The 26,600-nt window shown below is 45.0% G+C and overlaps 1 protein-coding gene across 2 annotated transcripts in view; it reads right to left on the bottom strand.

Moving 5' to 3' along the window:
• The window catches only part of COL6A2 (collagen type VI alpha 2 chain), a 51,947-nt gene extending 25,562 nt beyond the window's left edge, over positions 1–26,385 (bottom strand). For both annotated transcript variants that reach the window (XM_054970295.1, XM_054970303.1), the window contains exons 1-19: positions 26,256–26,385; positions 21,967–22,565; positions 20,891–20,911; positions 19,604–19,669; positions 17,503–17,556; positions 16,007–16,051; positions 14,374–14,400; positions 13,641–13,667; positions 13,508–13,552; positions 12,561–12,614; positions 12,116–12,178; positions 10,169–10,231; positions 8,124–8,213; positions 6,712–6,774; positions 5,877–5,939; positions 4,325–4,387; positions 3,209–3,271; positions 1,723–1,773; positions 434–469 (exon numbers count right to left, since the gene is read on the bottom strand). In XM_054970295.1, coding sequence (XP_054826270.1) covers positions 434–469; positions 1,723–1,773; positions 3,209–3,271; positions 4,325–4,387; positions 5,877–5,939; positions 6,712–6,774; positions 8,124–8,213; positions 10,169–10,231; positions 12,116–12,178; positions 12,561–12,614; positions 13,508–13,552; positions 13,641–13,667; positions 14,374–14,400; positions 16,007–16,051; positions 17,503–17,556; positions 19,604–19,669; positions 20,891–20,911; positions 21,967–22,565; positions 26,256–26,358 — 1,596 coding nt within the window. In that variant the 5' untranslated portion in view covers positions 26,359–26,385. The remainder of the gene's footprint in view (positions 1–433; positions 470–1,722; positions 1,774–3,208; positions 3,272–4,324; positions 4,388–5,876; positions 5,940–6,711; positions 6,775–8,123; positions 8,214–10,168; positions 10,232–12,115; positions 12,179–12,560; positions 12,615–13,507; positions 13,553–13,640; positions 13,668–14,373; positions 14,401–16,006; positions 16,052–17,502; positions 17,557–19,603; positions 19,670–20,890; positions 20,912–21,966; positions 22,566–26,255) is intronic.
• Positions 26,386–26,600: the final 215 nt, after the last annotated feature.

A 26,600-nucleotide genomic window follows, 5' to 3' on the forward strand; every position in this document is an offset into this window, starting at 1 on the left:
GATCTCCAGACAGAGGGGAGTTTAGACTGCCCTCCGGAGGGCAATCTAAACTCCCCTCTGTCTGGAGATCAGGGGGCGGGGCCACCAGCCATGTGACCATTTTCAAGAGGTTCCGGAACTCCGTTCCCCCGCGTTCCCCCTGAAAAAAAGCCCTGAGAGAGGGTATCTTTGCATGGTAGAGGGGGGGAATCCAGTTAGGTGGATGGAATGATCCGTGCCAATGCTGTTTTATTGAACATCGCAATAGCTGTGGGAGTCCTCGTAACAGCACTGGCGTTGGTACAATCTGAGAAGTGATCCTGCAGCCATCATATTTATCCCCAAGACAGCTTTACTCAGAAATTTAATCAATTGCTCATTGAGGAGGCCAGTGCATAACTTGTTGCCATATTTGCCATCTGAAGAAGCAGACAAATATATGATCATACTATACCTCCAGCCCTTGGACACCCTTCTCGCCTCTCTCACCCTGGGAACAGAGAAAAGTTAGTCAGTGTTCACTTTGCCTGCCATAAGCCTACTCAGGGGTAACAGGGAAGTGCTTCTTCTTAAGATCAATGCTAGTTATTGCCAGAGATGTTGAGCGTATGGAGTTTCCACTGACCCCCAGCGGAGAACTCATGGAATAAGTTGGCAGGTCCTCTTATACAGCATAGTAACTAGTTAAACAACAGGAAGCAGAGGTTAGGGGAGTAAATTTCCATGCTATTTAACTTCTTCCTAAATTATCTGGTGTCAGAGGCAGACTGTAAAAGATGCTAAACTTGCAAATGTTACCAAATTATTCAAAGCAGCAAAGACCAAAGTAGAGTATGAAAAGTTCGAAAATAATCTGTTCAAACAGAATTGACGGGCTGCCAAATGACAAATGAGTGCCAAATGTCAAGTGGCACATCTGGGACAAAAAACTCATAACTCCACATGAACACTGATGAGGCTCAAGCTGTTGGTAAGGGAGAGCTGTAATGGGAGGTGCCCTTGACTAGTTAACCTCCTTGGGGAGGTGGACTGCTGGTTTTCTGCACCAGTTTTACTGTCTGAACATTCATCAAGGGTAACACCTACAAACGGAATAAAAATACTCATATAAAAGGTAGTCAGGAAACTTCATGTCGGGAGGCTGTTCAACTTATTTGCATGTTTATCAATTAACCTGGGCCGTTTCCACACTACTCACTTTCATCCGGAACGCTGCGGAACGTTGCGAAAAAAAATGGAAGATAGCGTCTTCTCGTGCGAGTTTTGCGCGACATCGCGCAAAACTCGCACGAGAAGACGCTATCTTCCGCGGTTTTTTCTGCAACGTTCCGCAGCGTTATGGATGAAGGCGAGTAGTGTGGAAACGACCACAGTGATGGCTATTCCCAACCCGGTTCTTTCTCAAACTACCCAAATAGCGTTTTTCAATCTCTACCAAGCAGCAGGGCTGGTCAGGGCATAAGAGCTGGAACAAAGCTGAGTCCTAAGGGAGGGGACATATGAAATGCCCACTTAAGCCAGAGCTGTCTAATAAGAATATTACTAAGACCCTTCAAATGGGAACAGTAGAGGATGAAATCTGGGACCTTATCTGGACAAAGCACACCAAATGAGCCCCCTGTCTTCCTATGGCTTGCCAGGACACAGTCTACGAGATGGTTTTCCCTCTGTTGGCCAGTGAGTTTCGCTTGCTGTAAAAGCTTTCCAGGGAAGCCCAAATATAGTTATGTAAACGAAACCTACCGGGATTCCTCTAGGCCCAGGATAGTTAAAGCCAGGCCTTCCTCGGTCTCCCTGTAGTAAAAAAAAAAGAGAGAGAGAAAAAAGAAAATATAGCAGGCTAGATGCACCCTGTGAATTGCTCTGTATTGACCCAAATGACCGTGTTTCTGCTGTAGAGCACCATAAATAAGCTGGTGCGAAGAAATATGTGTGGACCAATTGCAGAATTATCAAGAATTTAATTTTTTGAAAGAGGCAATAAGAACATAAGAATGGCCCTGCTCAGGGATTTTTTTCTGGGAAAAGAGGTGGTGGAACTCAGGACCGCACAATGACGTCACTTTGGGTCAGCTGGAACAAGAGGGGAGTTTTTAAAAGTTTACATTGCCCTTGGCAAAAATGGTCACATGGTGGGTGGCCCCGCCTCCTGATCTCCAGACAGAGGGGCGGGGCCACCGACCATGTGACCATTTTCAAGAGGTGCCGGAACTCCGTTCCACCACGTCCCAGCTGAAAAAAGCCCTGGCCCTGCTGGATCTAGCCAATGGTCCATCTAGTCCAGTATCCTGTTCCATATGGTGGCAACCAGTTGCCCTGGAGGGCCAACAACCAGGGCATGGAGAACAAGGCTCCCCTCCACAACGTTGCCTCTTAGCACTGGGATCCAGAGGTTGGTTGCTGTTAAATTAGTAGGTTCCCTTTGGTCACCTTGGCTAGTAGCCATTGATTTTTCAAGAGTTCTGGGCTAAACATTAGAAAGAACTTTCTGACAGTTAGAGCGGTCCCTCAGTGGAACAGGCTTCCTCGGGAGGTGGTTGGCTCTCCTTCTTTGGAGGTTTTAAAGCAGAGGCTAGATGGCCATCTGACAGCAATGCTGATTCTGAGAACCTAGGCAGATTATGAGAGGGAGGGGAGGAAGGGTTACCGCAGTGCTTAGTTCTCGTGGCCCCTTCACACACGCCCAGGGTAAGGCCGATTGCCACTTTGGGGTCAGGAAGCGATTTTCCCCAGGCCAGTTTGGCTGGAGATCCTGATGTGTTTTAACATCTTTTGGGCATGGAGCAGGGGTCACTGGGTGAGTGTGGGGAGTGGAAGGTATTTGTGAATTTCCTGCATTGCGCAGGGGGTTGGACTAGATGACCCTGGAGGTACCTTCCAACTCTTAAGATTTTATGATTTTATTTATTTTTTATTTTACTTCATTTACACCTCACTTTTGTCCCCAGTGGGGACCCAGGGTGGCCTACGTCGTTCTCCTCTCCTCCAATTAATTCTTGCAACAACTCTGTGAGGTAAGTTAGGCTAAGAGTGTGTGACTGGCCAAAGGTCACCCCGTGAGCTTCCACAGCAAAGTGGGGATTTGAACCCAGTTCGCCCATGTCCTAGTCCAGCACTCTAACCACTCCAACAAACGGATGGGCCTCTCCTCCATGTCACCTACAGGGGAAAAAAGAGACACCCCTCCACCATTGAAGCCATCTTGTGCTAACATTCAGGTCCATCTTACCTTTGGTCCTGGAAGGCCTGAGTCGCCCCGGGGACCTGCATCACCGGAATCCCCTCGTGAGCCCTGCGATCGAGTAGGAGAAAGCGAAGAGAGTGAGCGTGTGAGCCTGAAGACGTCCGTCGGTCCCCAAGACTTTGAAGAATGCTGTTATTGTCATGTCTGACTGTGCCCCTTCATCCATGCCAATATTTCTGTGGTCAAGTATATGCTTGAATCCATGCTTGGGGTTCACTACCATTCAGTCAGGCCAGTGTTAAGCTGATGGTCCTGAGTCAGCTCAGTCTTGGAACTGGTCTCATGTTGTAAATGATAAGTTCATTCTTTAGCTTTCAATAACCACTTCCGTTTCCTCCCATCTTCACAGACTGGCTAGCAGCTGGTACAGCTGCGAACATGCCTTTTCGTTGATATTGTGTGATCTGACCTTGAGTGTCTGAAGTGTTGCATGGCTTAGTATCTTGTCTGTCTAGTGTGTGAACTTTGGGAATGTTTCCCAAGCTGCTTCCGTACTTGTGGTTTAGGGCGGGGGGAGGAGGTTGGTTGCGTATACGGCCTGAACAGCCTGTAGCCTCATTCCTTTCAATGAGAAGTTACCAGGCTCACCTGCCTTTTACTTCATGTACTCCTATGAACCTGTGTATATGTACAAGATTGAATTCCTGAATAAAGATCATTTAGCCAAGGATATGTGTCTTGCTGAAGTGATCCAGGGATCTATCTGCCATAACCTGTCCTCCATTGTCTGACAGTTATGGTGGTGCTATACAACTGGTGCTCTCGTTTTTCTCCTACAGCCTCATCAACAAGAACGTGGCACTGATGGAAGACCCTTCTCGTTTCCAGGTAACATTTACTGCCAATTTACAGGGCCTAATGATGGTGTGAAGATGCTTTTTCAACATATTATCTCTGGGTGAATAGCGCAAGGACTTCCTCAGGTGAGTTGACTCCCAAAATATTGGACAGGGAAGGGAAAGAACTCAAATTCAAATGTTGTTTGATGCTAAATAATTTTGGGGCACATAAAAAAAGCTGGGATGATGAGATACACCGTTTTTGGACTGAGCTTCTAGAAGAGAATGATAATATGTCAAGATGTGTTCGGGGGCAACTTACGGGCTTGCCCTGCTCTCCTACTGCGCCTTGAGGTCCGCGTGGGCCAGGTAGCCCTCTTTCCCCCTGTGAAACAAAGAAATGAAGACAAGAGTTGGAGATTATCTTCTCCTCAGAGATGGAGCTAGAACTTGCTAGCAACCACAGGCTGTGTTATATATGGTCAATATATCCTACTAATTGCATTAACTCAGGCTGTGTTTGGAAAATAGCAAGAATCAGCACATGAATGCTACTGGTCTGAATAATTTAGAATGGTCTGAATGATTTAGAATGTCTGTATTGGCTACTGTGCCCTGACGCTTTCAGCACACGTGCCTTTGCCGTTCTCTAAATGATTTCTTAGATCATGGGTGTGAAATTTAACCCCTTTGAGCTCTCAATTCAGTTGTGTGTGGAGTAGTTCACTGAAAACAACAAGTAATATTGTTTCGTCAAAGGCTTTCACGGCCAGAGAACGATGGTTGTTGTGGATTTTCCGGGCTGTATAGACGTGGTCTTGGCATTGTAGTTCCTGACATTTCGCCAGCAGCTGTGACTGGCATCTTCAGAGGTGTGGCACCAAAAGACGGAGATCTCTCAGTGTCATTCAGTGTCTTTCGGTGCTACACCTCTGAAGATGCCCGTCACAGCTGCTGGTGAAACATCAGGAACTACAATGCCAAGACCACAGCTATACAGCCCGGAAAATCCACAACAACCAGTAATATTGTTTGTTAGGCCTCTGACATGGTGGTAGGGACTGATAGCGATAGCACCCCCCAATAGAGAGGCTGGTTCTACTGTTCCCTGCTGCCAATTCACAGCCTAATGGGGGCAAATAGAGGGGGGATCCATAGAGTTTAGGGAGGATCCTAGATCACCACCATGACCCAATGATGTTACTTCAGGTTTTGCACCAGGGGCGACGTTATGCATCGGCATAATGTTCCGACCCCTCAGCATCTCCCAGCTGCCGCTGGCAACCTAACCTGCACTAACTTGGTTCAACATCCCAAAAGACTTCTAGCTTTGGATTGCCCACAGATTGCTACACCTGACCTAACTTCAGCGGATGAGACAGCTGGAGCTATTTCTACCAGATTTTTAAAGGCTTCATTTCCCCAGGGCACTCTGCATAGCGGCACCCTTGCTTCAGCTGCCCTCCTAATTCTACGTTTTTAAAATTTATAATCATGTGCAAGCCACAGATCAATAATTCCTCACATCTGCCCTGAAAAGAATCATTGCACTTCAATGACAACATTGGAGATGAGACCCAGTGCCAGAGCTTAAGGACAAGGGGAATGGTAAGAAGGAAGAAGGGTTTTTTGTTTTTTGTTTACAAAGGAGGTGAAAAGCCAAGGTGATGCATGATACAGGAAAAACTGCAGATTTTTTTTTTTAAATTCAGCAATAGTTACCAGGTAGAATTGGGCTTTTTTTCTTTCCCGCTCTTCCCTTCTTTGCTTCTTGCATCAGAAGAAGAGCAAAGCTCTCCTCCCTTACGAGATGGCTGTGAGATTCTAGCTGGAATCTAGAACCATTTGCTGGAAATCTTAAGATATTTTCTTACCCTTCCTCCTTTGTTTCCAACTTCTCCTGCCAGCCCTCGTGGCCCCTCAGGACCAGGGTCACCCTGTGAGTAAAGAAAAAGCCATTAGATGCACTCACCAAGGAAAGGAAGCAGGGCCTCCAAGTGTTAGCTTGAAGAGTGTGCAATGTCTGCACTGACTCAGTGTGTAACCCATCTAGAACCTCAGTGAGAATGGATTATAAACGGCACAAATAAAATTTAAAAATAAATTATGCCTTGCTTCAGTTCTATTTTCAGATTTCTTGTTGATTCCAGATGTATACGATCCAAATTCTATTTCATTGTTTGTTGGATGTCCCGCCCTGTGGATTGTATTGACTTTCTCTGTGTAGCCTGCCTGGAGTTCCAGTGAGAAAGGCAGACTATAAATAAAGTACCTAAACCAACAGACAAGCTGCAGAGGGAACTTTGCTGGGAAGTGGAGGAAAATGCACTCAGCCCAGCAAGCAAACATGGGGTTGAGTCATTGAATTGCCTGGATACCCCTGGAGTTGCGCTTGCACTGCCTTTAACGAAAGCCCATCTCCGCCAATATGCATTCACTTTCAGTGATTCCGCACACGTTGGATAATGCACTTCCAAGACTCTTTATAGATCATTTGGAACAGATTTTTTTGTGTGCGGAACAAAAAATCCACCTCAAACGATCGATAAAGTGCATTGAAAGTGCATTATCCAACGTGTGCAGAATCAGCCAAAGTGTGGTACTCTCTGCAACTAGAATCCAAACGCATAGAGATGTATTTCTCTCTTTCTCAGCCCTGTCCATGAGGTGAGATCTCCTAGCATTGCTTTCGAAGTTTGCTAAGCTTACCCTCTCTCCTTTGGATCCAGGTTCTGCTGGGCTCCCCTTTGTGCCGGGGTCACCTCGACGGCCCTTGGGTAAAACAAGGAAACAGTCAAAGTGCAACCTGGACATTGGCTCTTTGGTTGGTGTTAGTGCTTTTTTAGTTAAAAAAAAAAGTGCTCATGCTGTTCTCTTCTCTCAGCCCAAGTCCCAAATGACCAGGAGGTGCCAGTACTCCCTACCAGTGCATACTCCTCAAAAAAAGCCCTGGTTGGTGTCATGTTGGTTTCCATTGATTTGATTCTCCAGACTGGATTATATGCACCAGGTAGAGATAAGTCCTTTCGCTGGATCAACTTCTTGATGGAAAAATAGAGTTCTGGAACCGAACCAAGAGGGTTTTGGGGGGGAACCTTGACTGGATACCTTTGCTTTCTGCTAGAGATAGGTGGCTGACGGGTTGATTGGGACGGCAGCGCTGGGACACGGGCCATTTCCTGGTTCTAAATTGTCTCCTGAAGTCACAAATATGGACTAGCCAGGCCATCTGAACTCACAGCTTCTCTCACATACAAACCTTGCTGATATTTGTTAATGAACAACAGCCACTAACATCCCACACAAAGGGTACCTTGGGGCTGTGGGCTTTGTTGCAGGAGAACAAATGAGCACTTGGCTTCTTGGGCAGTTAGGTTTGCCAGCTCTGGGAAGGGAATTCCTGAAGATTTGGGTGTGTGTGGAGATGAAGCCTAGGGAGTGATTTGTGGAGGGAGAGACCTAAGCAGGGTATAATGCCACAGACTCTACCCTCCAAAGCACTGTCTAGAAGAACTGATTTCCGTAGGCAGGAGATCAGTTGTAATTCCAGGAGATCGCCAGGCCCTGCCTGGAGGTTGGCAACCCTATTTGTAGTGCTGTTCCCTACATGTAAGGCAGCAAAGACACAGACCGGGTGAAAGGAAAACTAACCAACAGTGATTTGGGTTCTGCAGAACCACTAATGCAGCAAGTAAAGGGAAGGGATTTTTCCTGCTTCCTCCTTCCCCCTTCCTCCCCCATGCTGCTCCAGTGTGTGTGTGTGTTTGTGCACTATGGGAGCTGCAGCCAGGGGGCAGAATTATGAATAATCCCTCCTTCCCAGCACAAACTCTTCTGGGATTTGTGCAAATCGTGTCAGGTGAGGTGAGGGTATGCTGTCAATCCCCTCTTTCCTGGGATACAAGAATGTGAAGAAAAGAAAGAAAACATTGAGCAGGACTAGAAAGAAGGGCATTTCACCAACTCCATTAGAACCTGAATCTATGCAAAACGCTCAGGATGAGTGGGCAAAAAGGGTCCTTGGTTATTCTGTGGCCTGCCTGGCATCCCTGCGCATGGGCTGTATTTAGGATCTCTCTTTTTGAACAAAGCAATTGAACAGGAACCGTCGAGAGTCTTACGGGTTCTCCTTTGGGGCCGGGTGTTCCCGGACCGCCTCTGACTCCCTTGATACCAGGACTTCCAGGGGCTCCATTGCTGCCTTTCGGTCCCTTTGGGAACAAGAAAAAAATGAACAGAAGGAGAAATCAGAATCCCCCTGGAGAGAAGCGACTACATGGGCAACCAAGACTGTGTCACAGCATTGCCTGCACTGGGCACGGCCGTCGCTAAGAACCCTGCCCGTCCCCAAAGGCCTTGGCATGATTCAGGGTCCCGTCCCTGCTCTTTATCCCTCCCTCAGCCAGTAAGTAGTTCTCACCACTGCTGCGATTCAGGCCCTACTTGGCGCCAGCTTTTCCCAGGCCTCTTCCTTTTAGCTCCTCCAAGAAGCCAGGGATTGTGAAAGGACGCTGGTCACTGATCAGGGCTCAAACCCACAAGAAGCTTGGAGCTCCTGGAATGGAGCTCTCAGCACCTTTTCTTTCTAAAAACCAGGTGCATAGGCCCCCAGTTTGGTTTGGGACTGGTAGATGAGGCGGTGAGTTATGAGCGGGCTCCCTGCTTCCCTTTTCTTGATATCTGAGAAAGGTACACCTAGAATTCCTCCTCAAGGCAAACAGTCACTCCCCAGGGACAGTTTAGATATGGAAAAAGTAGCAAGGGGGGGGGCTTTACAGCGATATTTGCATTGGTTTGGTGCTACTCACATGAATCTGTGGAGTACCGGATTAGATTCTAGGTTCTGGTATTGACCTATAAGGCCCTGTGCGGACTGGGACCAGCGTATCTACGGGACCGTCTCTCCCCATATATTCCCTGGAGGACACTCTGATCAGGGGACAAACAGCTGTTGGTGATCCCTGGCCCCAAGGAGGCCCGCCTAGCCTCGACTAGAGCCAGGGTCTTTTTGGTCCTGGCTCCCACCTGGTGGAACACTCTGTCTGCTGAAATCAGGGCCCGGCAGGACCTACTATCCTTCCGCCGGGGCTGCAAGATAGAGTTGTTCCGCCAGGCATATGGCTGAGGCTGGGCCTCCGCTGGCCTGAAAAAAAAAAGGGGTGTATAAAATCTTAACCCTCCCTGTGAAGGCTGTCCACCATCCTGTTTTAAATGTGTATGGATTTTTATTGTATTTTGTATTTTAATATGCTGTTATCTGCCCTGAGCCCGCTCGCGGGGAGGGCGGAATAGAAATTTGAAATAAACAAATAATAAATAATCTGCAAAATACTTCCCGCTGAAAAATCCCAAACACTAAAGGCAAAGCAGCAAGATCAACAGCAGAGCCTAGCTTAGTCCTGCCTGTTCAAGATTATTAATAAGATAACTAGTTGATGATCGTTTCTATATAAGGAATATTATCATGTTATTATTAAGACAGTTTCAGGTGGGCAGCCATGTTAGTCTATTGTGGTTGAACAAAATTTCAGGCCAGTTTATTGTGGCTGAATAAAATTTGATGCCAGTAACACCTTAAAGACCAACATCAGTTTCCAGCGTATAAGCTTCTGTGAGTCAAAACTCACTTTGTCAGATTCATACGGGATGAAGGAAGCTTTAACTCAGGAAAGCTTATACTTTGGAAAATTTTGTTGGCCTTGAAGGTGCTACTAGACTTGGATTTTGTTCTATCAGGTCACTGTCTCTTGCCATCAGTTACCTGAGTCCCTATCTTTATGAGCTTGGTGAAGCTGAGGCAGTTACTGAATGTGTCCTGTCGATTCTAAGTAGGGTCACCAAGCTGACCTGGCAACCAGAGGGAGGACTGGGAGCAAGGACCAGGAAACGTGTGTGACATGGGTGATGTCGCTACATTACTTCCAGGTAAAACTGGAAGTGACAATGGGTAGCTCTAGGAATTGCCAGAAACTCTATGGTAAAATCTTATTTTTTTTCCCCTGCACTCCCTAGAGTTACTTTTTGATACTTCTGGGTTGTTTTTTTATTTTATTTTTCTCCTGCTGAGCAGTGGTGGGTAACAGGGCTTGCTGGCAGGAGGCCTCCCACTGTAGCCGAAGTGATGCAGCAGTTTTAAAAATATGGCTAAAAACCACAGGATGCATACCCTGCCTCCTCTTTCTCCAGAAGACCCTGGTGGTCCACTACGGCCAGGTCGGCCAGGATAACCCTGAAAGAGATACAGAGGACAACAGTCACACATCATACCAACTTTACATTTTATATGTAGGTCAAGGTGGCTTTGCATGCCAGAACGCAGAGACCGGAAGGCAGATAAAATCACTTCCCCAAACCTCCTCTTTGAGTTCTGGTGTCAAATATTCAGGTGGCTCTTCTTAGACTGGACATCTGACACTTGCTGCTCAGTGCCTAAGAGTTAAAGCTTTACACAGCATTTTCCATGCAGACTGAGGATGAATTCTGCATATAATTTATCAAACACACCAGAGGTCAATTGAGAAATAATGCAGCAAATAGGGGAACATTTTTAAAGCTCTTCCCAATATGTATAACACTTTAAAATGATGTGTAATGCCGATTTGCTATAATACAGGTGAACTGAAATGTACGCTGTGCCTTATGCTGCTATTCAAATCCTTTTTGTTTGCTTCTAAGAGCCAAACTACAAGTGACGTCTTACACAGGTTGGACACTAGTCGGCTTCCCTCAAGTTTTGATGGGAAATGTAGGCATCCTGGTCTTGCAGCTGTAATGGAGAGCCAAGCTGTAAAACCAGGGCGCCTACATTTCCCATCAAAACTTGAGGGAAGCTGACCAGTGTCCAACCTGTGTAAGGCGTCACTTGTAGTTTGAGGGTAAGTGTAACCTAGAAGGTTGGCTCCAGGATAGCAAACCTTGGGAAGGACAAACCAGACATAGCACGGAGGGGAGGAATGCACACACACTGATCTCTACCTGTTTTCCTAAAATGTGTGGGAGCTCCCCTTCCCCCCATTAGGTCTCATTTTCCCTGGACTGCCTAGAAATTGCATTCCTCACAAGCAGGTGTTCGGACGTGAAAATTTCACTGACTGAGCGGTGGCATTCTGCAGGGAAATGCCAAGACACTTTTGAATGGCACACATTTCAAAACCCGTATCAAGGATAACAAGAGATCAGAGCAGCTCTGCGGCATCCAAGCAGGGCTCCCTCTTCTCTTGTCTAGCATCCTTCTTTTCAGAGTGGCCAGCCTGATGCTTCTGGAAAGGCAAAGAGGCCACACATTCCACCACTTCCTGCCTTCCAGTAGGTGTGCTGCCTATGGAGTTGGGATCCAGAGGTGTGCTGCCTATGGATTTGGAGGCTCTATTCCGCTCTGATGGCTCTGGGGGGCTGATAGCCCTGTCCTCCAGGAGTTTGTCCCATCCCATTGGGAAGGTTTAGAAGCTAATAGCCACTGGCCTCCAGGGTGGCAGGGAATTCCGTAATTGTGAACAGGGTGAACATCCTTGTGCCTTCCCTGGATCTACCACCCATCAATTTCACCGGGTGGGAGAAATCTATTTTTTCCACTTTACGTATAATTTTAGAATCCCCTAGTTATCTTTAAATTAAAAGACCCCTCTACAGCCTTTCATATACGCAAAATGCTTCATCAACTCCTGGATCATTTGAGTTGCCTTTTTCTGCATGTTTTCCCAGCTCTACAATGTCGGTTTTGAGATGGGACAACCAGAACGGGACCCCAAATCCACAATGCATTGCATATTATACAACCTCTCTCCCAGTTATTCCCATTGATTCCCATTGATTACATGCAGCCATGTGCATATAATACAGTGAACACATGTATAATCCATATACATTGTAGGGAGGATTTTTCTATGTATGCACATTGAACAAATTTTAACATTATATTCAAAGTGTGTATGGCAGAATACATGAGTCAAACCCATTTATCCAGGTACTGGACCCAGGTTTTATATAGAAACAGGACACGCACATCAGCTTTTTTCTTGCAAACATATGCATAGAGATTGTGCGTGCATGCACTACCATGCGTGGGCTGGCTTCTGTGGCAGTGTCAACCGTCCCTTAAATGAATAGTCTGTACCTTTACACCTGGTTCACCCGGTGGTCCTTGTTCCCCTGCATCTCCAGAATAGCCATCGAGACCCTGGGGAGGAATCCAACAAAACCTCGTCACAATTCTAACCACAAGCTATCGTTCTCAGAAAACAAAATGGAAACAGCAGGAATGGACTCTGAGATACCATGTAACATAACATGGACATCCTATGGTTCAATGAAACTTCCCCTTCCCTCCCTGTTTGATGCTCACATCTGCAGGAGCCTCTTTTTCTCCTGCCATGAGGCAAGAAGCGCCAGACCAAGAAGTGCGCTGCACCCTGAATTCAAAGGATATCCAAAGCATTCCCTCAACATGCTTTTTATTGCTGGTGTAACTGCTGCCATTGGATTTCATCCAGGAGGTTCCGGGGAACTCTATGGTCAGGTCAAATACCACTGCTGAAAAACAAGTCACGATGAGTCCTTACCCTGTCGCCAGGGTCGCCCTTACAGCCAGGAGCACCGATACGGCCGAGCTTGCCCTAAAAAGATCCAACAGAGGAGAGAGAAGTACGATTAGAGAAAACGTTGTAGATGTTTCCATCGACTCACAAAAGCTCTAATCTTAATTAGCTGGTTATCTGGATTCTTTTATACCAGTTATTCTGGGAAGACATCTAGAGATGTTAATGAATTTCAGGACAGCTATGGTACGTTTTGAAAATTTAGGTTTCCTTTTACGGTTTCTCCACACTCAAGACAAAACTGCAGCTGTCCTTTTTCTAGATGATATTAACGAAACTTTATAGAAATACCGACAGTCAAACTGATGCCTGTTTTATCAGCTGCACACCTATGGTGTAGAAACTGTGAATAAATGGCATATAACAAACACGCAAAAAATGGGATGAATGAATGAATGAATGAAAACAGGTAGAGGAAAATGGTCTTCGCTGGGCATAAAATTGAAAAGTAGAAAGAAAATACGTTCGTACTTCCATCCCAAAGTTGCACGCTAAGGAAGTTTCTCCCACCACAAATACACAAATGAGTATACACCACAAGTACACAAATGAGCAATAAACTGAAAAAGCAAGAGCATAAGAAAGAGCCCGGATGGATCAGACTACTGGTTCATCTACTCCGGCATTTTTTTTTTCAAGCAGTGGCCAACCGCAGTTGATCTGGAGGGACAACAAACGCGGCCGTTAGAATCTAATAAAACAAGGAGCAGGGTGATGGAATGCCTCAACTTTAAGACTGGCTGTGGAGGATTCGGAGGCTGGCTAATGCCACAGCAAGCATTACATAGGGCGATCTGATAAGCAACTTTGCCACATGTAGCCCTGTGCCAAACAGGCAGCAGACCAGTGCTTGAAAAGATAGGAGATAAAGCTCAGAGTGGAAACGAGTTATCTCAACTTTTGTTCACTACCTTCTGTCCATCTGTGCCGTTCCTTCCGGCTAAGCCACTGGCGCCCTGAAATAAAAGAAGCAGAGCATCAGAAACAGTTCCCCCATAAATTCAGTGCTGCAACAGCAGAAAACGTCGGAAAGACGGGTCTTACCTTTCGTCCATCTCCTCCAAATTCACCCTGCAAAAGAAAAGAGAAGGAACAATAAGTCTGGCTGAGTTACTTACTTAAGGCCAGTCCCAATGGAATGGCAGATGGTCAAGTAGTATTGTCTCATTTCTACAGGTAAGCTGTGATTTGCGTAATGGCAAAAAATTATCCCCCAACACAGAATTGCAAACTGATTTCTGTGTACACCCACCCACCGCATGCACCCATCATTTGAAAATAATTCAGTGTAAGCATTCCTTCCCTTTGCCCTGGATGATCCAAGCTGCCCCAAGCTCACCTGATGTTGGAAGCTAAGCAGGGTTGGCCCTGGTTAGTACTTGGAGGGGAGTCCACTAAGGAATTCCAGGAGTGCTACGCAGAGGCAATCACCTCTGTTCATCTCTTGCCTTGAAACTCCTGTAGAGTTGCTTTAAATCGGCTGCAACTTGACGGCACTTTTTCATTAAAATTTGCCAGACAAGTACAAATACAAGCTCACTTTCACTTGTCTGAAGAAGGGAGCTCTGACTCTCAAAAACTTACACCCTGAATCCTGCTGCTTCAAATCCTGCTGTTTCAAATTTAGACAGATCTAATATTTGATTTCTCTTCTGTAAAAATCACTGACGTTTACATTGGTGACATCTTCAAGGACACTACTCTTGAAACAATCTCTTTTTGAAAAAGCACAATATACTTCCCAGAGTTTCTTGAAAAACAAAACAAAATACTTTACCTTTTCTCCTTTTAGCCCATGAATTCCCTGCAAGAAGAGGAGAAAAAAGTTGTTAGTGCTTATTGAAATATGTTTACAACAGATACACATACATACATGTGCACATATGTATAAGCTGTCTGCACTAAACCTGGTGTGGTCTAGTGCTCCTTAAGGGAATAAAGCCCTCCCCAGATTTAGATGCATTTCCCCCTTAGCACTCAGTTTGCAAACTTCATCCCAGGCTGATTCTCCACATCTGTTTTCTTTTTAATGTCCCTCATTAGAGTTTTCTCTGCAACAGAAAATGAAACCCTCTGATGAAGAAAAGCTAAAAAATCTCTCATCCTACATTCTTTGGATACTGCAGATGTAGGCAGAGTATCTAGCTACTTTAGTTGGTCCTGGAATAAAAATATAAAAAGTAATTCCTGCATCTCTGATCCATGCTGGAGGGTGGTGGAATTAAATTCTTCCTTTCTTAGTAGAAAGGGACTGTTTTTGCCTGCCCATCCTCAGTTTTGGATTCATAATGTGAACAATAATAAATAGAATCCATTGTCATATTTATGTGCTCACAAATCATATTTTTTTAGATAAGACCATCACATTTGCGGCTCGTATTTATTATATGCCCCGCCAGCACACTTCTCTGTTGGGCTAGTCTATGGGTCTGGTTTTGCTTCCTTCCCTGGATTGATTTCTTTTACCCTGATCTTCTTGATTTCAGAAGATTTTAAATTCTGACACATTCATTTAAAATCCTTCTAACTTGTCTTTCTTTTCAAAAGGCACCCAAAGAGACTTAAAAGAAAAGTTTGAAAACAACACTAGCAAGACACAATTGCAACAGGGTAAGCACAGTCCAGGTAACTGGAAATCTCCAGCTGTCCCCAAAAGCCTTTCTGGACAGTTTGGTCTCCCAAAGCCTCTTCAAGATGAAACACGAAGAGTCCTCTTGACCTACCCACAGGACAGTGGCAGAGGGAACGGCAGAGAGAAACGGCTAAGAAGACGGGAGATGCCATGCGGGTTGATACAAGGAGAGACGGTCCTTTGGTCACCCAGTGTTTCTGACAGGCCTCCTTAGCTTTCGTGTGGGATTCGTAACTTAGCTTTCCAGTCTTTTGGTATCTGAAGAAGGGAGCTTTGGCTCGTGAAAGCTTGTACCCTGAAAATCTTGTTGGTCTTTAAGGTGTCACTGGACTTGAAGCTTGTTGTTCTGCTACAGACCAAAATGGCTGCCCACCGGAAGTCCTTCCTAAGGCCACTCTTACCTTTCTGTGTACTGTGGGCCATTTCCCCCCAGACTGTTCCCATATTCCAGATTCAGTACAAAACCTGAGATGAAGTAGACTTCAGGGGATATTGATTTGGGTCCCCACTTGCATTTCCGTTAAGATCACAGAGTGGATTCATCAACATTTCAACTGTTCAGTCATCACCGAAATTCTTGGAAAAGGACCAGTTCTCTTCCTCCTCATATGTACCATGGAATTGAGTGGCACACTACAATGGCATCGAACAAGGGCTAATTCGATGACAGGTGAATGGCTAAAATAAATTTCATCACCTCTTGCCCAGAGTTTCCTTGCTTAGTTAAGAGAGAGATGACAAGAACAAAGTGTAAAGCCTGAGAAACAAAGTTCTGTACCTTCGGGCCAGGATGTCCAATGGGGCCTTCAATTCCTGGGTCACCCTATATGAAAAACAGACCATGTTATTAGTAGTCGACATTTAAAGAGCATTTAGTGCTTCTGTCATTCATCACTGCCACACTTTGCCTGGTTGACTGTTGTGGCTTTCACACTGTTAGGGTTGTCAACCTCCAGGTGGGGCCTGGAGATTTCTCAGAATTACAACTGATTTCCAGGCAGCAGAGATTAGAGACAATAGCTCCTTTGGACGGTGGACTCTATGGCTTTATAACCTGCTGAACCCCAACCCTTGCCAAACTCTGCTCTTCCCAGTCTCTATCCCCAGTATTTCCAGGTATTTCCTAACCTGGAGCTGGCAACCCTACAAGTAACCCAGTTAAGGTGGAAAAACACTGAAGACACAAGGCAGTTCTGGGGAACACCTGAAGGGACTTGAAATAGGCAAGGCTTTCCGCAGTGCATTTATTTCGCCTCGGGGTGCCAGCCCTCAGATGGGGCATGGAGACCTCTTGAAATTACAACTCATCTCCAAACTACAGAGATCAGCTCCCCTGGAGAAAATGGCTGCTTTGGAGAGTGGATTCTATGCCATCACATCCCTGCTGAGGTCCCTCCCCTTCCCAAACCCTGCCTTCCCCAGGCTCCACCCCCAAATTTCCAGGAATATCCAAACTTGGCATTGGCAACCTTACTTTTGCCCCCTTTTAAACGTAATGTCCTGTTTATCCAGAGCAAATGAGGGACAACAGTTCACATCATGAGCAGAGCCCCTCTTTCAAACTGGATTCAGCTTTCTGAAAAAGCCATTGTCTGCCTCCAATGTGTCTAGCATATATCTGGGCTAGATCATACTCACCTTCTTAATGCAAAAGGACACCCACCCACAAAACATAGTATAACAGATTTAATAACCGTATAACATTTTGCAATCAAGTGTTTAAAAAATCCCGTCTTCAAAAAGGTTCTATGATGGCTTGAATTGCACCAAGTCTGTATTTCAGATTAAAGTGTGATGCAAAACATAAGCGGGAGAAGGGCCCAGGCAGAGACATGAGCTTTGAACCAGGATAAGATGGAAGAGTTGGCACCAGGGCCAGCTGTGATTGAATATTAAGGGAATTTGCAGCTCTTCAAACAGAGGCATAATACGGCCTATAATTTGGTATAAAACAAAATAGGACAGAGCCTCTATTAAATCCTTTTTGTTCAGTGTTTCATGCTCAGATTTGCTAAGAACGTACAAATATTATATATTTCCACTGATGAATTCTGTGTCTGGACTAACACTTTTATTACCGGATTCAAATACAATTTCTCAAGATTGCAGGCAGATTGTGAGATTTAAACACCAGCCCCAAACTGGTATGTAGATCTGTGTATGTTCAAATATGATACCGAATATTTGAATGTCCAATGTCCCATATTGCTTCAATGGTTTTTGTACAGCATATGACCAATGGGAGAATTATGTGAATTATTTCCAGCAACTCACCTGTCGACCTTTCGTTCCAGGCAGTCCCGGGGCTCCCATGTTACCTTTCGCACCCTAGAAGAAAAACCAAAATCAGTGAGTCCAACGTTTCTTCTTATTTCTGTTAAAAAAACCAGGCAAATAAAACTAGTGGTGGCCAAAATGTCTGCCCCAGGCAATACTGCACAGAGAGGTAGAACTAATATCTCACAGAGTTTGGCCACATGGTCACATATCACAGGAAGTGGAGTCAGTTTCTGGTAGAGGTACACCACCAAATAACAGCAAGCAGGCAGAAGGCCTGCCTCACAACCACTGTGGTGAGTAAACATGTAGTTCCTATTACTAAAAGAAGATAATGGGTTGGATCTAATTGGCTTTCCCACTGGTAACAATGGGAGGAGATGATCTCCTTTCACCACCACCAAAACAGCTATGCTGGGGATTATGGGACTTGTATGGACAAAAGCCACATGGCTTGGTGTGTGTGTGTAGTAAGGATGGGAATTGGGTGTGATTGGGCAAAAATGTTAGTGGTATTCAACCCAATGTTTAGATAATTCACAGCAACAGCAAAACAATAACTGTCAACAGAAATCAGTCCATTGAGCCAAGGTTCTTTAGGTACTTAGCTGAGTTATGGCTGTGGGTTAAGACACTCCTGAGGTTGGTCCCTCTGAAAAGGCCTTGGCAGCCCTGCAGTAGTGTCTGCTGCTGTCTGCCTCTTTCTTTTGCTCCCATAAAATGCAAGGGGACCACCGTGAGTTTGTGAAATGTTGATGCTGCTCTGCCTTTGCTGTTTTCCAAAGACCGTATGAAAAGGGAGCAGCAGTACTCTAATCTGGAGAACTGGATTTGATTCCCTACTCCTTCACTTGAAGCCAGCTGGGCGACCTTGGGTCAGTCACAGCTCTTTCAGAGCTCTCTCAGCCCCACCCACCTCACAGGGTGATAGTCATGAGGATAATAATAACACACTTTGGAAACTGTTCTGAGTGGGCATTAAGTTGAGCTGAAGGGCAGTATATACATTGAATGTTATTATTATGTTATTAAGGTCAATAAGACTGGCACTTGGTGCCTTCCTAGCATTCTAACGTCAGCAGCAATGACCTCAGATCAAGGAGAACACATTGGGCCCTGGAAAAGTCACAGGAATGAAGGTGAGAAGACAAGACAAGAATGTAGGGAAAGCAGAAGGTGGTAGGAAAAGAGAAAGACCCAACATGAGATGGGCTGTTTCCACACAACCTACCTTCCTCTGGAACGTCGTGAAAAACACGCGGAAGATAGCATCTTCTTGTGTGAAATCACAACAGGAAGACGCAATGTTGCACAAAACTCCCGGATGATTGCATCTTCCTGGTGCGATTTCGCACGAGAAGATGCTATCTTCTGTGTGTTTTTTGTGACATTCCGCGATGTTCCAGAGGAAGGTAAGTCGTGTGGAAACGGCCATGGATTGACTCAGTAAAGGAAGCCACAGCCTTCCGTTTGTAAGATCTGAGCTAGGCTGTCAATGATAAGAAGTTTTGGAGGTTGTCAATTCATAGGGTCACCACAAGTCAGAAGTGACTTGATGGTAGATAAACACGCACATGAACGTCCATTTCATGCTTTTATGCACATTTCTGTTTTTAAAATGAACCTCCAGTATACATTCTGTTATTCTGTGAGATTAAGCTACATGCCCCAGATTTGATTGCTTTTTCTTAACTAAACTGAATGAAATAGTCTCTACAGGCTACCATTTTAGTTGAATCCTTCCCGAGAAGGTCTCTGGAGAGGCGCCATATAAATTTTCTAAATATATAAATTTTCTAAATAAATAAGTATATTCTGAGGGGTAGCACGGGGCGTGGATCACTTATCCTCACAGCCGTTACATTGCCAATTTGTCCATTTTAGCACGCTGGACAATGCACTTTCATTCTTTCAATGGACTTTATCATTTGCTACTGGATTTTCCTGTGTGGAAGTGGAAAATCCACTTGCAAACAATCACTGAATTCCATTGAAAGTACATTATCCAACATGTGTGAAAGCAGCCATTGTGCCTTCGCATATCTTGTTTTATTCTATTACATACATATTTCATATTGAAAGATATCATTCAACTTACCTTTTGTCCTCGGAAACCCTTGGGACCCAGGGGGCCTTCAATTTCTAGGCAGCGCATTTTGTAACACTGAAATCAATTAGCACAAAAGTTAGAAGACATTTTCGTAGGGAAGGACTTGATAAAATTTATTGTTTCAGGAAAGAGGCTATGGAGCGATGGGGGAAAGGTGACATTTGAGTGGCAGACATTCAGGTTGGATACACCAATGAGGTTTATTCAACAATTGAGGTTTCTACCCCAGTTGAGTCATACCTTTCCAAGAAGAAAAGCCGAAACTGTGGCCATGAAGGCATGTGTCTCATGATAAGAATGTCAAACAGGGCCGTTTCCACATGGCTTACCTTCCCTCGGAACGACCCGGAACATCGCGCAAAAAACGTGGAAGATCGCGTTTTCTCGCGCGAGATTTGCATGACGTCACGCAAATCTCGCGTGAGAAAACGTGATCTTCCGTGTTTTTTGCACGATGTTCTGGGTCGTTCCGAGGGAAGGTAAGCTATGTGGAAATGGCCCAGGTATCTCTTCTGCAGGAATGTATCTTTTGAGCTGGGCATCTACTGAACTTAGCCTTTTGTCATTGTTCTTTCTCTCTTACTCCTACAGAACAATTCATATGAGAACATTACATCACACAGAATGCAGACCTAGAAAGGTGAGACTTCCCTACTTTCCCTTCCCACTGCAGCCCACTGATTCCCCTGATATTTTGTTCCGGAAGGGGGGTGGTCAGAGCTCTCAAGGAGAGCACAGGGGGCAAAGTGGGGGGGGGGTCTGTGGTGGGAGGGGAACCCACAGAAATTGCTGCCCCCTCTTCAGAAGACTTAAGTGCCTTTGAGACTTCATATCTGAATGGCTGCTGTTGTATTTGGAGGCAGCAAAATCATAGATATTTTCATGGGTGGAGCTGAAAACTGAAAAATAAACTCATCTTCCTTCTTATGAAAACCATCAATTCACCACAGCACTGTAGCAATTTTTGCAGGAGATGCCAAGATCAAATGATAAGAATATCATTAGTTACAAGGTCCATAACGGGCTGATCTATAAAGCAGTTAAGCCAGGAGTATATGGAATTAAACAGGCTTGTAGCCTGATCTCATGATTATTTACCTTCTAAATAGTTGATAAGTCATGCTGAGTTTAATGGGATTTCCTCTCAAGTATGTATGTCCAAGATAGCACAGTTTTGTCCAGCTGCGCATGTGAGTCTATGGAGCTATGAGTATACTTTTTCACCAGTAAATGGAGTGATGCTGTTGGAAAACATGAGGAGGTTATCATACTTACCTCGCCGTAGGCTTCATGTTTCTGTTGGAGAAAGGATAAAAAGAAAAAGAGTAAGTTCAGGTCATTACAGAAAATACAAAACTTTCCCCCCAGAATAGATGTTGGTCTCAGGATATTTTGTGTGTGCCTTCTGTGCAAGTACGGATTCTACCACTGAACTTGGCATTTTTAGCATCTCTGCTTTCCCCTTTCTAAAAGGCTGCTAGCACCCAGTCTTGACGGCTGCCTAGAAAAGTTTATGTCAATGCTCTCAAGCAATCAACTGAAGGAATGAGTGAAGGCTCAGGGACATTTCCCAATTTCTGCCCCTGGGCTCTCATTTTTGATACTGCTAACTAGCAAATGAGACACCATGCCCTTAGGCGCTCTGCTGTTTGCCATGTCTGTTCTTACCAGGAAAATCTAAATTTTGTCAATAATTTGAATGTTGCTGATGAAGTATTATTTTAATGTGAAGTCAATCTTTTCAATACTATTAGCCAAGGCTCCATGCCCTGAGAAAAACCTTCAAAAAGTGGGTTAAATTAAGATGTGAAGAGTTGCTTCTTCTTGACATCTGAGTGAGCACTTGCATACACACCTATCTCCACCCCCCCAAAAAAATCATGCCATGGAGTGCAACTCATGTCTCAAGACATAAGTGTCTGAAGAAGAGAGCTCTGACTCTCAAAAACTTACACCCTGAAAATCTTGTTATCTCTAAGGTGCCACTGGACTCAAACCCTGCTTTTCAACTTATGTCTGAGAGCCAAACTACAAGTGATGCCTGACACTAGTTGGACACTTGTCAGCTTCCCTCAAGTTTTGGTGGGAAATGTAGGCGTCCTGGTCTTGCAGCTTGGCTCTCCGACTGCTGTCCAGTGGACTTTTCAACTGTCACTTGTCCAACATTCCGCCAAGCTGCCTACATTTCCCATCAAAACTTGAGGGAAGCTGACAAGTGTCCAACTAGTGTCAGGCGTCACTGGTAGTTTGGCCCTTAGAAGCATTGTCCAAATAGTTCAAACTATTTAAGCAAGACTGTGTCTTGAGAAACTGCATTCATTGCTTCTGAGGAGACAGATTTCAACCCTTACCATAACTTGGATGATCCTATTAATGGTGTCCACATCAACTTCAATGGTATCCTTCACTGTAGTAGCGTAGTTGTTACGGTAAAGTTCGTGCGGGGAGTTGGCAATCTCTCGGAGCCCTTGTTCGTAGATATTCTGGCTCGGGGCCACTGCAAAGAGTTTGATCCCTGCGTCTCGTGCTCGTTCTGCCTGCATCTTCATCCCTCCACAGGGACTCCCCGTCACGTGACCGTCAGTGATTACAACTGCATAATTCACTCCCTGAGCTGCCTTGGTGAGTATCTGTTCCGTCATGTTGGAGAGAGCACAATCGGTAAAAGTGCCTCGGCCAATGTACTGAACGTTGTTCAACCGATTTAAGTATATTTCCTTGCTGTTGGTGAATTCGCTGTAAATCTTCACTATATCAGAAAAGTGAAGTCCCCCAAATTGCCAAGTGATTGACACTTGGTTCTGGTAAAGTTCATTCTCTAGTCGAGTAATGAATTCAGGGATAAACAACTTGATGTGATCAATGAGACTCTGGATGGGCATTGTCTGTAGGGCAACACTCTCCGAAGTGTCAATCACAAAGTACACATTGATTGGGCAGTCCGTTTTATCTGTACAGAGAAACAACGAAGGAGAATGTGCTGAGGTGATCTCAAAAGGACAATGGCAGTTGTCATCATTGGGGCTGGATAAGGTAATTTTTTCCCATAAAGGCACAAATAGCAGTAAAGTGCTTAGTTCTTTAACAGAAAAAAAACGGTTTCTGATGCATCATGAGGGGAATTTGTTCAGTGAGGCACTTGACAGCATCTTGTGGTGAGACATGGCCAGAGATGCCACATCTTCAAGCACAGAACAAAGAACAGAGGGGTGCCGTGGAGTATAACAGATGAGGAAAAGAAAAACCTACCGCGGTTAAACACTAAACTTAGTAACTTAGAGTGCTCTGTGCAATTCAGTACTTACGTATATACAAATTTATATTGATTTCCAAAAGTGCTAATCCTCTCAATAAATAACAATAAACAACAGTTATTACAAATAGTTCACATCCTATAAACAGTCCATGTCCAATAATGTTTCAATTAACCATTTCCACAAAGTGGCAAAAGAATGGGAGTCCAAGGAGTCTTGAGTCAATCCTATGTGTGTCTTAATTTCCGAGTCTCTCTTTAATGCCCTTCTCTACAGGTGATTCCAACAATGGATGACTTCCCAATTCGCTGGTGGGAGCAGACAACAGAGGATATCTGGGGTCCTATTATGGTGTTCAGGGCTCATTTTGAGGGGGAATGCGCAGGAACGCAGTTCCAGTAGTTCTCCAGAGGTCACATGTCAGGTGGCCCCGCCCACCTCATTTTTGGCCATTTTGGGCCCGTTTCGGCCTGGATTTGGCCCAAAATGTCCAGGATTGGGCCTAAAACAACCAGGATTGGTCCCAAAACAGCCAGAATCAGGCCTCTGATGGTGGTGGATCACTCCCATTCAGCAGTGGCCCAATTCTGACCTTTTGGGTGCCCTTTTTGGCCATTTTCAGCCCCTTTTTGCCATTTTGGGCCCAATTTCGGCCCTGAATGGTCAGGATTGGGTCCAAAACAGCCAGGATAGGTGATGTCAGGGGGTGTGGCATATGCAAATCAGCTATGCTAATGACACACTTCTGGTGATGTCAAGGGGCGTGGCATATGCTAATGAGTTGTGCTAATGAGTTATGCTAATGAGTTCCTGCAGCTCTTTTTCTACGAAATGACCGCTGATGGTGTTAGAGAAGTGAGGAACTTCGATTATTAACTGGCACTGGAGACTGCTGTTGTTTGGGGCCGCTCTTGACAAAGCACATCCGAAACAGGAGAGTCGCTGGCATTCCTGTTGAGCGATTCTTCACGGCCTGGGGACTCTTCCTCGGCAAGATTTGGGGGTCTTCTGTTGTCTGCTCCCGCCAGTGTAACTTCCCTCTGCCATTTCACGCTACCCTCATCCCTTGGCAAACATGGTGAAAGAGTGGGAGATTGGAACCCCTATCTATGAGAGCAAGGAGTGTGAAGGCGTTATGAGGGAACAAATATAAGAAACTCAGAGTTTCTCAAGAAGAGCCCTCCGGGATCAGGCCGAGCAGTCACTTGAATACAGCATTCAGATTTCAACAGTAGCCACTCAGGAAGACTAGGATGAGGGCATCAAGGCAACTGCCATCCACCATGTCTCCCTCAGCAATTGAGATCCCTTTCCTCAGAAGATGGAACCTCAACTCAGCTCTCATGGTGAAAAAACTATTGGTATACCTTCTCTTTAAGAACTTTTAGAACCACCTCAGCTTGTGGGCATCTCCACATCATGTGGCGGGTCTTGTGATAGGCGACTTAGCGTACCTTGGACATTGGAGGGCGCTGCACGTGTCTCTGTGTATATGTTACTTTCCTGATTAGCAAGTTGCTTATCTTTGTTCTAAGGTGGGAACACCTCCTGACTCCTCTCCCTGTCTCCATTGGGAGACATTCTCTCTCTTGCCTTTCCAAGGAGAAGGACACTTTTTCAGAGCTCCAGCTATGAAGGCCTGATTCACATACGCACTAGCATCCATGATGCTGAACTAGTCAGCTGTGGTATAGGGAAATTAATGCTTTGGACTAGGATTCTTTCTTTCTTCTACAAGAAGATTGCTGTGAATGGAATCTAATAAATGAAAACTCTATATTTTCTACAATGTAATCGTCTAAGAATTAACTACAGCACATTGGAGAAAATGCTTCTGACTGGGTAACTTTGCTACCAAATGAACTATAACTGTCCCTAATAGCAGGGAACTCCATCTATCCAGTTAAGAGGCTGTGTGCCCCCGCCATCATGAATCTACTGCCACAGCAGTTTACTGGATGAGTTCAAATTCTAATGTTGTGGGAGAGGAAGGAAACATTCCCTGTACACGACTTTCCCATGTGTTGCAGAATTGATAAACCTCTAAAAATCCCCCCATTCCTTTGCTCCTTTCCAACAAGCACCCCTTTTCTATTTCTTCAAATATACTGTCACTGTATAAACCCTGCATGTGATTTCAATATGGGCCGTCATCACACGGGCCCTTATTTCATCAGGTTTGCACTAAAAATCGTTTCTTCTGTTATCGTTATTAGAACGGATTCTCCCATCTTTTGACGACTGCTTGCGCTTCTAGTCAGTCACATTAAAAGGGGAAAGCGCAATTCGACGGTCAGTCAAAGTGCCTCTGGAAACGGGGCCCTAAAAATCCCTCCCCTTTAAAAAAAAATTTTTTTTTGCATATTTGCGCAATATCACTCTTCTATTATACCAAAGTTGTGCTGGGCCAACCCAAATGCCAAACGTGATAGGTAGCAGAGGTTTCCGCCCATGGCAGAATAGCGCTATAGCTTTAAGAGACTATAGCTTTAAGAGACTTTAAGAGTCAGTCACATTAAAAGGGGAAAGCGCAATTCGACGGTCAGTCAAAGTGTCTCTGGAAACGGGGCCCTAAAAATCCCTCCCCTTTAAAAAAAAAAATTTTTTTTGCATATTTGCGCAATATCACTCTTCTATTATACCAAAGTTGTGCTGGGCCAACCCAAATGCCAAACGTGATAGGTAGCAGAGGTTTCCGCCCATGGCAGAATAGCGCTATAGCGCTATAAGGCTGACTTAAAAAAAAATTACTTTGAGGCTTAATTGCGGGTCGCGCTGGGGCTTGTGGGAGTGTAGGGAAGGAGAATCAGTGTTAGGTGAGACAGATGATCAGGGAGAGTGAGCGTTTTGGTGTTGCAAAGCATTCACAGTCCATCCAGGGCATTCACATGGAAGTGGATAAAGACGACATAAAGAGTCACATGAATTGGGTAGAATGGCGAAATCGCAAGAGAGACGGAATAAGGTGAGAATTCAGCGGGATATGGCGCTAAATTTATGGCTGTGTGACGACAGCCATGGTTATGCACCTTATATGATGAATATCTTGAATCCACAGAACTTATTTACAATTTAGGCCGCTAACAGTGAAATCCTAAGCAGACTTACACCAGTCTAAGGGCTTATGCACCAAAAATACATCCAGATAATTTCATGTAACGTCTTTCTTGAGATCTCCCCTTCTCTGTGTTAGTCTCTTAAAGTATTCATTCACGTAACTTCCTCAATTTTGGATCCTGAAAATTTCTTCCTAGCAGTATTAGAGACATAGAGGGAACTGGTTTGCTAAGGGCACGGAAACATATTAGCTTACTCTCGCATGTGCTCCACAAAGAAAAGTATTTATTTCAGAGAGATAAGATGGGGTGGGTTTTAACTGCTTTTACCTTGACAGGAAGTTGAGCCATAAGCCACATCAGCATCATTTTGAGCGAGGAGGGGAACCAGACTTGTGCAGAGCAGAACCGCTAAAAAGGCTTTGGAGAACATCTCGGCAGCGCTATTGTACCCGTTGAGTCCTGTCAGGAGAAGAGAGCAACACAGAAGTCAAACCATAAGTGAGAGGCAAGTTGACAAAGACGGTGAGAACCTGCTTGGTCTTCTGGATAAAACCTGGATCAAGAAGATCTATGACTACGAAGACCCGGAGCTATAAAGGGAATATTTTAGTGGGCTTTTACTTTATTTCCAGGCAGTTAGCTTAGATGAAGGTTGTGTCTCCTCCTATATAA

Source organism: Eublepharis macularius, chromosome 1 (genome assembly GCF_028583425.1).
Source record: "Eublepharis macularius isolate TG4126 chromosome 1, MPM_Emac_v1.0, whole genome shotgun sequence".
Classification (NCBI taxonomy): domain Eukaryota; kingdom Metazoa; phylum Chordata; class Lepidosauria; order Squamata; family Eublepharidae; genus Eublepharis; species Eublepharis macularius.